General features: G+C 39.1%; 1 protein-coding gene across 2 annotated transcripts in view; it reads left to right on the top strand.

Annotated features, from left to right (window-relative positions):
• The window catches only part of cdkl5 (cyclin dependent kinase like 5), a 117,538-nt gene that overhangs the window by 56,646 nt on the left and 45,401 nt on the right, over positions 1-15,491 (top strand). For both annotated transcript variants that reach the window (XM_008107287.3, XM_003218901.4), the window contains exons 6-7: positions 5,824-5,944; positions 12,488-12,547. In XM_008107287.3, the coding sequence (XP_008105494.2) occupies positions 5,824-5,944; positions 12,488-12,547 (181 nt within the window). The remainder of the gene's footprint in view (positions 1-5,823; positions 5,945-12,487; positions 12,548-15,491) is intronic.

Here is a 15,491-nt window from a genome sequence, read left to right as displayed (position 1 = left end):
CAGTTCAAATCTGATAAATGTCTAGCTTTTAGCATCCTTTATTAGCATATGCCAATCAAGGTTTTACTTGAAAGTCTGCACAAGTATTGCTTGAAAGTATTACTTGAAAGTATTGCTATCTTTAAAACCGAATATGAGAATAGTGGGAATAAGAATTCAACCATGTGACCCCATTTGAATTCTTATGAGTCTGCCCACTGGCTAAAACCTTTCAATTCTATGAAAACTATGATTCCTCTTACCTTCTTTATTTACTGTTGTCCAACCCTTAAAACTGTGTGGTTGATATTAATATAGTCAACTGTAGCCAGTTTGTCTTTCTTTATAAGAAAGAAATTTCCATTTTTTATTTTACTACTGCTCTTTCCACAGTTTTTCAAACAGAGCTCGAACTCTGCTAATACTTTGCCCTACCCCTGCAGAAGTTCAGTATGAAGAGAGCTTCCATTTAAATCAGAGCAACAGTAAAATCAAAAGTGGATTTGCTACCCCTGTGGCAGCAGACCCATGGCCATACTCCTGAATGCAGTTGTCATTAGCAAAGGATTCCAGACTTATCTGGGATTTCTGTTTGCAGTTGATCAATGGGACTACAAGGTAATGAGGGGAGAAAATTCAGAATAATTAGTTGCATTCTTTCCCAGGAATCTCTGTAATAATTCTGTATTTATTTGTCATATTTATCCTTATTTATATTTGCTCTGTCACAACGTTTGGTGGGTTGGCCATAGGAGTGGTTTCTTTTGGTAGAGTTAGGTCCACAAGCATGGGTTGGGGCACTCAGGGACACATCCAGATTCAAAAGCTATCTGCTATCAGGCCCATGTGGTAAGATTAATCTTAAATTTTACTTATATTATGCATTTTTGTAGTGTTGGTTTTCATTGAGCTTATGTGTCTGTTTAGATAATTATGCTTATTTAATTATTTATTTTATTTTCCTGTTAAGTAATTTATGAGTTTATGATTATGTTATTTTGTATTGTTTTTGTTTTATGGGTTTGTTTATCACCAAGGCATTGAATGTTTGCCTTTTTGCCTGGAAGCCGCCCTGAGTCTCCCTGGGGAGATAGGATGGCCTATAAATAAAGTTTTATTATTATATTATTATTAAGGGAACCACTCCGTGGGTTTTGCTCATGTGGAATCCCAGTATTCTCACTCAGGTTCCCTCCCATATTTTGTCTGATAGGCAGGTGATTTATTGATGAACAGATCAGCCTCTCAGTTAAGTTGTCTGTGCCCCATGCTAAGCCAGCCCTTTCAGCTTTTATCAGTAAAATTTGTAGCCAGTTTTTATTCCATAATGTAATTTATCTGTGCCTTCAACCAGCTAAATTTTATTTCAACAAATCTTGGATGTTGCATACCTAAGCTTTTTTGTTTTTGTTTTTTTTTGTTCTGTTCTCCCTTTCGCAGAAGAGCTGATACTGCCTTAAAAGAGTAAAAATTTTAAATTCCTCGTTCAGCCCTAGGAAGTGTTACAAAATTTACATTGTTTTAAAAAGTATTACTGACAAAAAGAGTTGATCTTAGAGGAGACTACTTGAATTATATTCTAGTGCAGGGGTCCCCAAACTAAGGCCCGGGGGCCGGATGCGGCCCTCCGAGGTCATTTACCTGGCCCCCGCCCTCAGTTTTATAATATAATATATTGTATATACATATAATATTGATAATAATATTATAATGTAATACAATATAACACTAATAATAATACCATATAATAATATTAATTATATATTCTATATTACATATAATATTACTAATAATATTACAGTATAGTGGTATAGTTCAATATAGTAATATATAATGCTAATATTGTGCTATGCTAATAATGTAATATATTGTATGTACATATAATTTGTAAGCCACTCTGAGTCCCCTTTGGGGTGAGAAGGGTGTGATAAATAAATGCAGTAAATAAATAAATAAATTTTAGACTTAGGCTTGCCCAAAGTCTGAAATGACTTGAAGGCACACAACAACAACAACAAGAAAAACAACCCTAATTAACTTGACTATCTCATTGGCCAGAAGCAGGACCACACTTCCCATTGAAATCCTGATAAATGTATGTTGGTTAAAATTGTTTTTATTTTTAAATATTGTATTGTTCTTTCGTTGTTGTTGTTGTTGTTGTGTGCATCGGAATTTGTTTGTATTTTTTTTTTCAAATGATAATCCAGCCCCTCAACAGTCTGAAGGATTGTGAACCGGCCCTTTGCTTTAAAAGTTTGAGGACCCCTGATCTAGATGATCTAGATCAGGGGTCCCCAAACTAAGGCCTCATTTACCTGGCCCCTGTCCTAAACTTTAGACTTAGGGTTGACCTAAGTCTGAAATGACTTGAAGGCACTCAACAACAACAATCCTAATTTTGGACTGTTTCATAGTCCGGCCCCCCAACAGTCTGAGGGACTGTGAATCGGCCCTCCACTTAAAAAGTTTGAAGACCCCTGTTCTAGTGTTTGAGACAACATGATACAGCTGTTGCTACAACTTAAAACCAGTTGTCTTTATGTAGCACTGGAACAAAAATGTGTACTGCATACCAGAAAGAGTGCAATATCATTTTTAACCACAACTGCTACCTAACCATCAGCTTTGATCCTAGACCTTTTGTAGAAAGATAGATATTACCATGTATTTCTTGATCATATCCTGGCTGGGCAACTATACCTTTTGTGAAGGGTGTTACAGTAGAGTCTCACTTATCCAAGCCTCGCTTATCCAACGTTCTGGATTATCCAACGCATTTTTGTAGTCAATGTTTTCAATACGTCGTGATATTTTGGTGCTAAATTCGTAAATATAGTAATTACTACATAGCATTACAGCTTATTGAACTACTTTTTCTGTCAAATTTGTTGTATAACATGATGTTTTGGTGCTTCATTTGTAAAATCATAATCTAATTTGATTTTTAATAGGCTTTTCCTTAATCTCTCCTTATTATCCAACATATTCACTTATCCAACGTTCTGCCGGCCCGTTTAGGTTGGATAAGTGAGACTCTACTGTATTTTCAAAATAGCTGGAATCATGAAATCCTAGTTGGAAGAGACCATAAGGCCATCCAGTTCAAGCCCCTGACATACAGGAAAATCCAATCAAAACACTCTTGACAGATGTCCATCCAGCTTCTGTTTGAAAACTTTCAGAAACGAAGTGTATATCCACATGTATTTATGCAAGGCAATTTGGTTTTCAGTTATTGGACTTATAACCTGGTTGTCTCTGATCTGTTAGGAACAGAGATTATGGCAATGCACAAAATATAGCAGATGCTCAAAAATATCTGCTCTCCCATAAAACATCTTGTTTCTATATCATGCTCTCAAGAGACAAAAATAGACTTCGTTAAAAGTAACTTATCTGGTTTATTCACAACCTTCATGTATTCAGCATACAGGTACATAACTTGTTAAACTAGTTACAGATATACAGGGTTGTCAGACCCCTGGCAGCTGGGCACCAAGAACCATACACGGAGGCCAATCTCTATCTAATATCTTTATTAAGAAAATATATAAAAGCAATAAAATCAAGTGAAGAATATAGTTCAGAAGCAGACCTTTCAAATGAGGTCAAATATAGTCCAAAAATGTATTGTCCAATAAATGATATTAGAGTTCAAAGTTCTTTATCCAATACCGAAACACACACTATTGCCAAGCAATAGTGTGGGGAAATGTCAGAGTCTTAGAAGTCCAAGGAAGCTTGACAACAAGGCTGGAAATAGACTTGGTTCTTTGACAAGGTCCGTGACTAGAAACAAGGCAAACAGTGAATCTTGGAACAAGGTCCGTGGATAACAGCAAAGCAAGGCAGTACTTGAATTCTTGATCCGGGAAGCAAGGAACTGGGGTTACGAAGTCCACACACGATCTCACTCCTGAAGCAGCTCTGTTGACTCCGCAAAGAATCTCCCGCGTCAAACACCTATATTGGGTCTCGTTTTCCCGCCAACAATCTCTTTCCCTAGAGAACGAGAAGCGAAACCCAACTCTGTCCAGATGCAAGACTCCTTAGAATTTCCCAAGGGAAGCAGGCCTAATCAGCCTGTTGTTTGGCAGCGATCTGTAAACTCCTGCGATTTGCTTCTCTGACTCCTCTGTCTCTAGAGTAAGATTCCCTCCTGGGAAACGGAGGCGAGGAATGCCCAAGGTCTGTTTTACTGAATTCTTGAGGACAAACATCAACATCTGGCAGGTGAAAGGACTCCGGTTCTTGTTGAACCGGCGAAAACCCCATGTTTTCATCTTCATCTGCCACGATAGCACTAGGAACAGGACTACAAGGCCCATGAGGCATCACAAGGGTATTTGAAAAAGAACTCCCTAGTTTTAATGTATTTATATTTAAAACTAGGGAGTTCTTTTTCAAACACCCTGTATTTGAAGTAGTTTCTCTGTGCAGATAACACAGGGCATCTTTCTTATAATCGACAACAACACGAGTTTGCTCTTAACAGTCTAAAGTCTAATAGCATCTCTGTGTTCTAAAATGGAGTCCCAGATCTGATCATGTGGTCTGCAGCCCCTCCCACAACCTCAAGAAACACAGAGCAAAGGGAAAGCTGCATACCAATAATAACAATAACAACAATAATAATAATAATCCTTTATTTATATACTGCTCTATCTCCTTGAGAGGATTTGGGGCAGTTTCCAGCATGTACAAAACAGTCAGTTGTCAAAACAACATACAATGGCATGAACAAACAAACATAATTTAAAAAATCATAAAACAGCAGTAAAAACATTTCAATCTAAAATAAACACAAGAAACATACATATACAATACAGTAAGCAAACCCTAAGGAGCCCCGGTGGCGAAGTGTGTTAAAGCACTGAGCTGCTGAACTTGCAGACCGAAAGGTCACAGGTTCAAATCCCGGGAGCGGAATGAGCGCCCGCTGTTAGCCCCAGCTCCTGCCAACCTAGCAGTTCGAAAACATGCAAATGTGAGTAGATCAATAGGTACCGCTCCAGCGGGAAGGTAATGGCGCTCCATGCAGTCATGCCGGCCACATGACCTTGGAGGTGTCTATGGACAATGCCGGCTCTTCGGCTTAGAAATGGAGATGAGCACCAACCCCCAGATTCAGACATGACTGGACTTAACGTCAGGGGAAACCTTTACCTTTTTAAGCAAACAGAATCATATACAAACAAATTATTAGTGAAGGCTTGAAGAAGGTTGCTATTTCCAACAGGTTATTGTTTTCTGTTGCTGGTTGATGTACACTGACTCATTGCTTCTAAAAGCCAATCAAGAATATGATTTATTCTGTTTTAAGGTCTGCAAAGTGTCATGCTACAGATATTGTTTGATTGCATGCTGGCTAATGTCTCAGAAGCTGCAGCAAAAGAGATCTGTAGGGCAACACTTTACTTTTCCTTGGTTTAGGATCTCTGAGAAATTCCATAAATTATAAATGTTAGACCCTGGATATTTAGCAAGCTTCCACATTTAGGAGGTTCATAGGAATTGCTGTTCTTTTCTGCTATTAATTTTGTCTTTATGTGTTTCTTTACACTATCAATAGTATATGTATTTCACTTATATTTGTAAAATAAGAACTGACTTCTTTCTGTTGATAAGAGAATCAAAAGTTTATAACTAAATCATATTTCTGTTAATTTGCATATATGAAAGATAGGTACATGTTTGGAGTGAACTTAGTTTACTGTATTAATATTGGACTAATGCTTTGAGGTGTCAAACTGCGTGGTTCATAATTATATTCAAAACATTTTAGTGGTAATTTGGATCCATTTCCATTTAGCCTCTAAAATAATTCTATTTAACCCCTAGAATATGCTTGAACTGCTGGAAGAAATGCCAAATGGAGTCCCACCTGAAAAAGTAAAAAGTTATATATACCAGCTAATTAAAGCAATTCATTGGTGTCATAAGAATGATATTGTTCATAGAGGTGAGTATATCAGAAAAGATAATCACTCTTACACGCAAGTTTTGGAAGTACTTTGAAGATCAAAAATCAATGAAAAATATCCCAACATTTTTATTTAACATGGTTTCACTTAAGAGAGAATATGAACCAAGGTATACAGGACAGTGCACACAGCCTTACTATAGCACATGTTTCTTTTATAAAGTAAAATGAAGATTTTGTAGGAATCGGCTATATCAACTGCTTTAATACATTACAGCTACAGTTTTTATGTGAAATAGGTAATCATTTCCATAATGTGAGAAAATGGGAGTCATTCTCTGGTCAGTGTAGAGGAAATTCACATAACAGTGTGGGTTAACTCTTGCATTACAGAGACCAAAGGCAGGAGTCACATGAACTTACAAAGGCTTTTTGCTAACTTCATTCCCTGTGCTTCTGTCTTTGCCCTAAACAGAGTTCAATTTCACTACCTCTGCTTTACCACTGCAATTTCGTAGATTTTTCTGCATTCTTCAATTTTCTTAGTTTACTACATCCCTGTTTCTAGAAAAAGAAAAACCATTTCAATATTTCTTATGTTCCTGATTCTCATTTGGTCAGGGAGAATGAGAGAACAGACTGTGCTAGAGGAAGATTGACAATAGTTGTCAGCAACCAGCTAAGAAACATGCTTTAGAGTTGCTCATGTTGTGGCTAAACAGCAGGTCCCTTAGTCAACAGCAGAAATTTCATTAAGAAAAAAATGTCAGTTCTCTGGTTAGTGTGAAGGCAAGGACATTGGATTGCACATCACTGCTTCTGCCACAGGGAATGGAATCAGCTTTGGCTGTGTCTTGTTTTTAAAAACTGGAAAAGACAAGGTTGATCTGGAAAGGAAAAGGATGTTTCGAGAGATAATAAAAGAAAGTTTGGATAGGGAAAAATGAAGGAAACTGATAAACAACGGATGGTGTAGACAGGTTAGTGAAATAAGGTAATGACTTCAGCTGAGGTTAGTTGCAGTATCTGTCATTTTGAAAATCCAATAATATCTGACTGTTTGACAACTGAAGACTCTAGATCAGGCATGGGCAAACTTTGGCCCTCCAGGTATTTTGGACATCAATAGCCTACTGGCTATTAGGAATTGTTGAAGTCCAAAACACCTGGAGGGCCGAAGTTTGCCATCCCCGTGGTACCTTCTCTGAATGATGGATTTGCATCAGAGTTTATGGCTTCTCATGCACTTGGTTTTTGCTTTGAATGTAGTTCAAATTTCTGCAGACTTGTTGAAATAGAATTACTGTATATTTAAAGCTATGAACACCTCTCAGCAAATAAATTTTCACTTGTCATGATGCTATCCTAATCAATGGTTAGTAGCATCTCTTAACTTAATAACATCTTTAGTAACATCAGTGATGTCCTCAGTTGAGATCGTTTATGTCTTGGGATATAAATCCCCTTTTCCTCCATGACATCTGTCTAGCTGGAAGCTTTTGTTAAACAGCATTACCATTGGGAAGATGGTGAAGGACTGGAAAAGCACAGGCATTCAGTTGTGAGATTGCAGCAGCATGTGTGCTATAAGCCTCGAGCTATTTCTCAACCAATCCTAATACAGACTGGATATGCACTGCCAAATAATGTGATTTGAAGGGTCTACACTGACCATCTGATTCAGTTCAAACTGCATTATGTGGCAGTGTACATACAGCCATAGTTGACTATGCCTGCCTACAACAGGTCATTTTGGATTCCGATTCTTTCCTCTGGGATATTAGCTATCCCTCTCCCAGTTTGGTGTCAACTGCAGATTTGATAAGTATGCCTTCTATTCCATCATCCACTTCATGAATAAAGATGTTGAATAGCCCTGGGCCAAAAACAGAACTTTATGGCACCCCAATAGTCACGTTTTCCACAGGATGAAGAAAAGCCATTAGTGAGTACTCTTTCAGCCAGTCAACCAATTGCAAATCTGCCTGTTAGTAGCATTGTCTAATCCAGGGCTTCTTGAACATTTTCCACTTGCAACCCTTCCTGCCTGAGGAATTTTTATGTGATCCCAGGTATATAGGTATATAAAACAGATTGAAATATAAAAAATCAGCATTTATAAGGCATTCTAAACAGGCTGATTTTACTTTTGGTGCAGTACGGGCTGAGATATTTTCTGCAGAGTCCACTATAAGCACTGCACTTTTTTTGCTAACAGATTTGTGAAACACATGGCATTCAGAAACCTTTTGCTGCTGTTCAGTCGTTTAGTCGTCTCCGACTCTTTGTGACGTCATGGACCAGTCCACGCCAGAGCTCCCTGTCGGCCGTCACCGCCCCCAGTTCTTCAAGGTCAAGCCAGTCACTTCAAGGATACCGTCCATCCATCTTGCCCTTAGTCGGCCTCTCTTCCTTTTTCCTTCCATTTTCCCCAGCATCGTGATCTTTTCCAAGCTTTCCTGTCTCCTCATGATGTGACCAAAATGCTTCAGCTTTGCCTCTAATATCCTTCCCTCCAGTGAGCAGCCGGGCATTATTTCCTGGAGGATGGACTGGTTGGATCTTCTTGCGGTCCAAGGCACTCTCAGGATTTTCCTCCAGCACCAGAGTTCAAAAGTGTCTATCTTCCTTCGCTCAGCCTTCCTTATGGTCCAGCTCTCGCATCCATAGGTTACTATGGGGAATACCATTGCTTTGACTATGCGGACCTTCATTGCCAGTGTGATGTCTCTGCTCTTCACTATTTTGTCAAGGTTGGCCATTGCTCTCCTCCCAAGAAGTAAACGTCTTCTGATTTCCTGGCTACAGTCTGCATCTGCAGTGATCTTCGTGCCTAGAAATATAAAGTCTGTCACTGCCTCCACGTTTTCTCCTATTTGCCAGTTATCAATAGGTGTAGTTGCCATGATCTTGGTTTTCTTGACGTTTAACTGCAACCCAGCTTTTGCACTTTCTTCTTATTTATTTATTTATTACAATATTTATATCCCGCCCTTCTCACCCAACAGGGGACTCAGGGCAGCTTACAATAAAACGCATATATAAAAATTATACAGTGCCATATAAATCAGTTAAAAAATTATTATTAACTTACATCAGTATTCATAAAACACATTATAAAATACAGGTAGGCGTGTTCAATTCAAAAAACTGGGACTGTCGATTGAGTTCCAGCGTACATGATAATAATTAATGCTGGCCCCACAACCAAGTTTTAACCTTCCTACGGAAGGATAGGAGGGAGGGAGCCTGCCTGACTTCAATGGGAAGGGCGTTCCATAGGCGGGGAGCCACTACTGAAAAAGCCCTGTCTCCCGTCCCCGCCAGTCGCACCTGTGAGGCTGACGGTACCGTGAGCAGGGCCTCATCTGATGATCTTAAGCTTCGAGGTGGGTCGTAGCGGGAGACACAGATAAGCTGGGCCGGAACCATTTAGAGCTTTATAGGCTAAAGCCAGCACCTTGAATTGTGTTCGGTAGCTAATCGGCAGCCAGTGGAGCTGGCGTAACAGAGGAGTAGTATGCTCCCTGAACGCCGCTCCAGTTATTAACCTGGCAGCCTCCCGTTGGACTAATTGAAGCTTCCGAACAGTCTTCAAAGGCAGCTCCACGTAAAGTGCGTTGCAGTAGTCTAAACGGGATGTAATGAGAGCGTGGACTACCGTGGCCAAGTCCGGCTTCCCAAGGTACGGTCGCAGCTGGCACACAATTTTAACTCTGCGAAGGCTCCCCTATCCACCGCTGAGATCTGGGATTCCAGGCTCAACGATGAGTCTGGGATAACCCCCAGACTGCGCACCTGCGCCTTCAGGGGGAGTGTGACCCCATCCAGCACAGGCTGTAACCCTATACCCTGTTCGGCCTTCTGACTGACCAGGAGGACCTCTGTCTTGTCTGGATTCAATTTCAATTTGTTGGCTCTCATCCAGTCCGACACAGTGGCCAAGCACCGGTTCAGGACCTGAACAGCCTCCTTAGTGACAGGTGGGAAGGAGTGACAGAGCTGACATCATCTGCGTACAGATGACACCGGACCCCGAAACTCCTGATGATCTCTCCCAGCGGCTTCATGTAGATGTTAAACAACATGGGAGACAATACAGAGCCCTGTGGGACCCCACAAGTCAACGGTTGTGGGGCTGAGCAGGCGTCTCCCAATGACACCATCTGGGACCGACCCTCCAGGAATGAGTGGAGCCACTGCAGAACAGTACCTCCGAGTCCCATTCCCATTTCACCTTGGTGATAAGGCTCCCCAGCTCTTCCTCACTTTCAGTCATCAGAGTGGTATCATCTGCATACCTAAGATTATTAATGTTTCTTCCAGCAATTTTAACTCTGGCCTTGGATTCCTCAAGCCCCACATGTCGCATGATGTGTTCTGCGTACAAGTTGAATAGGGAGGGTGAAAGTATACAGCCCTGCCTTACTCCTTTCCCAATCTTGAACCAGTCTGTTGTTCCGTGATCTGTTCTTACTGTGGCTACTTGGTCTTTATACAGATTTCTCAGGAGACAGACAAGTGACTTGGTATCCCCATACAACTAAGAACATGCCATAGTTTATTATGATCCACACAGTCGAAGGCTTTAGAATAGTCAATAAAGCAGAAGTTAGATGTTTTTCTGAAACTCCCTGACTTCCTCCATTATCCAGCGGATATTGGCAATTTGGTCTCTAGTTCCTCTGCCTTTTCTAAACCCAGCTTGTACATCTGGCAACTCTCGCTCCATGTATTGCTGGACTCTGCCTTGTAGGATCTTGAGCATTACCTTACTGGCATGGGAAATAAGTGCCACTGTACGGAAGTTTGAGCATTCTTTAGCGTTTCCCTTTTTTGGGGATATAAATTTATTTTTTCCAATCTGATGGCCAATCTTGTGTTTTCCATATTTACTGGCATATGGCATGCATCACCTTGACAGCATCACCTTCCAAGATTTTAAACAGGTCAGCTGGGATCCCATCATCTCCTGCTGCCTTGTTGTTTAGGAATGCTTCTTAAGGCCCATTCAACCTCACTCCTCAGGATGTCTGGTTCTAATTCACTTACCACACCGTCAAAGCTATCATCTATATTATTATCCTTCCTATACAGATCTTCTATATATTCTTGCCACCTATTCTTGATCTCTTCAGCTTCTTTTAGGTCCCTGCCATCTTTGTTTTGATCATGCCCATTTTTCCTGAAATTTGCCTCCGATGTTTCTGATTTTCTGGAAGAGATCTCTTGTCCTTCCTATCCTATTGTCTTCTTCCACTTCCATGCATTGCTTGTTCAAAAATAGTTCCTTGTCTCTCCTGGCTAACCTCTGGAATTGTGCAGTTAATTTTACTGTTACAAATTTTCATAACCCCAACAATGAGCTAATGAGGCAAGCATATTCAATAAATCAAAGGACTTACTGAACCCAAGATATGCTACATCCCCATAATTCCCTACACCTACCAAGCTTGTATCTCTATCTCAAAATAAAAGGAAAGGAAAGAAAAGAAAAAAGAAAGATTGTGCAGGGATAGATGCAGATGAGCAACATGACATACTCTCAGACAGATTGTGGATTATTTTGTGTACTTTTATGAAAAGTAATTTAACTTTTTGATCTTGATTATTTCTCTTCTAAACACAGCCACCCATTTTGAGTTTGCTAGATATGCAACCTGCATTTATTTGTACTATTTATTTTCTGCATATTAGGCCAATAATTATACCAAGATACATATTCTATGCTGCTATGATTCATTACAAACAGTGGTGATGACACAGGTGTTTGCTATAGATTCATCACTGCAGGGAACATGTAAGACTGCAGTTTGGCGCACACACACTATTTTTATTCAACATTATAAAATAGATAAGTCTGAATCAGCAAAAGAGGGTTTCAGAAGAATGCACTTCAGACCATTTTGTGAGATGGCTTGCAGCCGTTCTGGTAAATGGGCTTGTATATGTCCCACATTGTTATGTCCTTCTATGTCTTCATTGTTGGCTTATAGTAAAAGCTAATTTTACTGTAAGGTGCAGAAGCACAATCAGTGACTAAAAACTTACAAGGTGGTTTTGGAGCATTCATGCTGTATTTCTTGATGGGATGTGTTTTGGTCTTTCATTCCATTACAATCTGGTTAAGGTAGGGATGTGGAAGAAAATTAAGAGGAGGGAGATATAAGGTAAAGGAACATTCTGTAAGATCAAAAGACTCCAGCTTCTCACCTGGGAAATGCAAGGCCTAACTCATATTATTATGAATTGCTCCTCTGCACCTTAGAAGAATGAGGTCACACTTTTAAAAATTCCTTGGATTAGTCTGTCTCTCACGTGCATGGCTTCTTGCAAATATAGAAAAGGAGAGTGTTATCACATATTTATGTAGTTCCAATTGCAAACAATATTATTGATGAGTGCTTACTTTTAGCTGGATCATGCCTTTTGATAATTTCTTTCTGAAATACGCAGTTATTAGTTTTTTTTCTATTTTTTTCTGTTCAAATACATTACTTTTTAAAAATAACCCAATTTCTGTTAAATGAATGATGCAGAATGAAGTATGTGCTCTTATTTGTTGACTTGTATCTATTCCAGATATCAAGCCAGAGAATCTCTTAATAAGCCACAATGATATATTAAAACTGTGTGACTTTGGTAAGGTTCTTTTTCATTTTATCATGGTTATTATTATTAAAAAATATGTTTCTCTATTGTTTCTCTATAATTTCAAATTAAATTTAAAACATACATATTCATTTTAAAGTGCTACCTAAAAATCGCTTACATGTTTATTCAATCTGTTTTATACCTTTGATAAAGATATAACATGTTTTCAATTTTACTAATAATACAGCAATTCTAATGGTGGCTTGTTATCACAAAGTAAATAAATAACTGTGTCTCTGGCTTTAATATGTATTGTATGGATAGAATTAGCTTAACTTTATGTCTGTATTAGCTTTCTTTAATATGTTTCAGTTTTTTTTATTAAGTCATTGGGGGTTGTGAAAGCTGGAAATAGGACTTTATATGTTTGAAACTGTGGGATTTCCTCACTGCAATAGGAAATGAAAAAGTTCAGATTAGCAATAGCTCATCCTACCTTTTTTTTCAGATAAAAAGTCTTGGTAATAAGTATTTCTTCCAAAATTTTACATTAGTATTATGTAGGTTGGGTTGAAGACTGTGGGCCATGTAAGACCCTTTTTTGTTGAGCTTCCCAATCTCTGAAGTTCTCAAAGCCACCTCTGATGGAAAAAATGTAATAGTTGCACACATAACCCTTTTCGGGAAAGTGGAATTGGTATTTTGCTCTTCCCTGCATAATAGTCGCACCTTTAGTTCACTTGCCCGGACTATTCTTTTGGCCTTTAGGATTGACTCCCAGCATACTTGCAGGTGGACAGGGGAATGAATTCACTCCCTCACCCTCTGTTTTCTTTCAGTTTTGGTGTTATAGGGTTTGACTCAGCTGGGAGCCGAGTCAAGCCCGCAGCACTAAGGAAAAGGGGCAGTTGGGCGAGGGAGTGAATTCACTCCCTCACCCGCCTTTTATCTTTCAGTTTTGGCCCTATGAAGTTTGACTCAGCTGCTGTGTGGGCAGATGAAGCATCACCGGCCAGTGCAGCTGCGCCCTTGGCCATGCCCTCGACTATTAACCAGTTGAAAAAGCCTTTTTCACTGAGTAGTAGTTGCTACCGCATGATAGTCTCAGAAATGAGGGAAAGTGCTACTATTATGCGGTGAAATACGGTATCTCTGTTGCTGCAACTTTCTTCCAAAAGACAAAGTGCTCAAATGTTCCAAGCCATCTCACCCCCTCATTGAAGGAGAGATTGCTCTCACAGCAACCTGATAATGGCTCTGTCCCCAGGAACTGCAGAAACAGGGAGCAAGATCAGCAGTGGGAGACCGATTTGCAGACTGCGCCACAGTACAAAATAGCACACAGTTTCCAGTTCTCAGTTTATTTCAAAGTGCCAGCAGGGATCAGCATTTCAGTCCCCAATGCTATTGAAAGAAATCTTCCAAAGATGATGCCCCCACAGCCACATCCCTACTAAACCCTCTTTTGCTTGTTGTGCCCAAGCTGAGTAAGATTGGAGGGCTTCCAGTGAAAGTAAAAAGAGGAAAGGGCATGCAAAAAAGCTCTGAAGTAGGAGAAAGCTCTGTAAGGAAGGGAGATGGTCAATAACGGAAATATTTAATTACAGATTAATATGTATATTTGCTTACATCAGATTCAGAGATCTTACATGGCAAGACTGTTCCTGTCCATAAATCAAGAATAGTTTTTAAAGACCTCAAGGCCTCTTAAGGATGGCAATATAAGGCTATTGTCCTAAAAGGACAGGCAATTTATTTAGGATTTAATTTTAATTACATCGAGTTCATATGTTTCATGAAAGAAACATATTGTTCAGGTTGAAAATAATGTGAGTGTGTATACGCATGTAGATGGTTTATTTATCATGTCAGAAGTGAACTGAGGGTACATTTGTAATGTAGATGGTTTGAACCATATGTATTTGGTTTTTATGTAAAAAAAAGAGAGAGAGAGAGAGAGAGAGAGAGAGAATGAGAGAAGTTTGAGTGTGTTTGACCAAACTAGGAAGTGTTTCCTCATCCATCTGCATTGCCTACCCCAACCTAGACCCAGATATGGGGGACATGCATTTCTGATAGTTGTTGCAAGATCATCCAGCACTAGCTAACATTGTGAGGGATGTTAGAAACTTTGTGGGTGATCTATCATGTACTACATACAGGTATATATAGTCACGTTTGCATATATGATCCCTCAGCCTCAGAAGAAAGCAAAGGCAAAACTTACTCTAAACAAATCTTGCCAAGAAAACCCTGTGATGGGTTCACCTTAAGGTTGCCATAAGTCAAAAATAATTTGAAGGCATGTAATAACAAATACATTCTTATGAACAAAATATAAAAATATACAAAAATGTCAATATGTGTTTATCTTTTAAAATTTTATTTATATTAATATATCCAAAACTATTGTAATGTTTAAAGTTGAAAAATCAAATCCAGTTACTCTCCAACAACATTTGGAGGGCCAGATGTTATGGGACAGTAGTGGTCAAAATCCTTAGCTAAACGTTTTGAACAGATAAGATGAGCAGTAGTTATAGTATCAATGTTAATGCATGATATTCAGTATTTTCCACCATCAAAATGAAATGCTTCTTCATGTTTTCTTTGGGGAATCTCAGTATGCATGTGGTTTTTAGGTATTATTTGACAACAGTGGTTTTCAGTCTGAGTTAAAAAAAATCCTTCGTTTTCTTGGAATTCTATTGTAATTTCTAAGTAAAGTGTTCAGTAATAAGGTAAAAAGCTTTTCTGAATGATTGCTTACCAACCATGACAGCTGGAGAAATAAATTGCCCTTTTAAAAAATAAGTAGTCTTTTATATTACAAATGGCTTTCATTGCTTTGATTGTAATTATTTTTCTTACTCTAATACGCAGCTGCAGTATGTTCCGGAAAACCCTTTTGATTAAAGCAGGGCAACTTTGACCCTTGGTAAACTTAGCCAATGCCCAGTCTGAATCCTAACACACCTAGCACAGTCTGCAC

This window comes from Anolis carolinensis, chromosome 3 (assembly GCF_035594765.1).
Source record: "Anolis carolinensis isolate JA03-04 chromosome 3, rAnoCar3.1.pri, whole genome shotgun sequence".
Taxonomy (NCBI): domain Eukaryota; kingdom Metazoa; phylum Chordata; class Lepidosauria; order Squamata; family Dactyloidae; genus Anolis; species Anolis carolinensis.
This window is presented reverse-complemented; position numbering and strand designations above follow the sequence as displayed.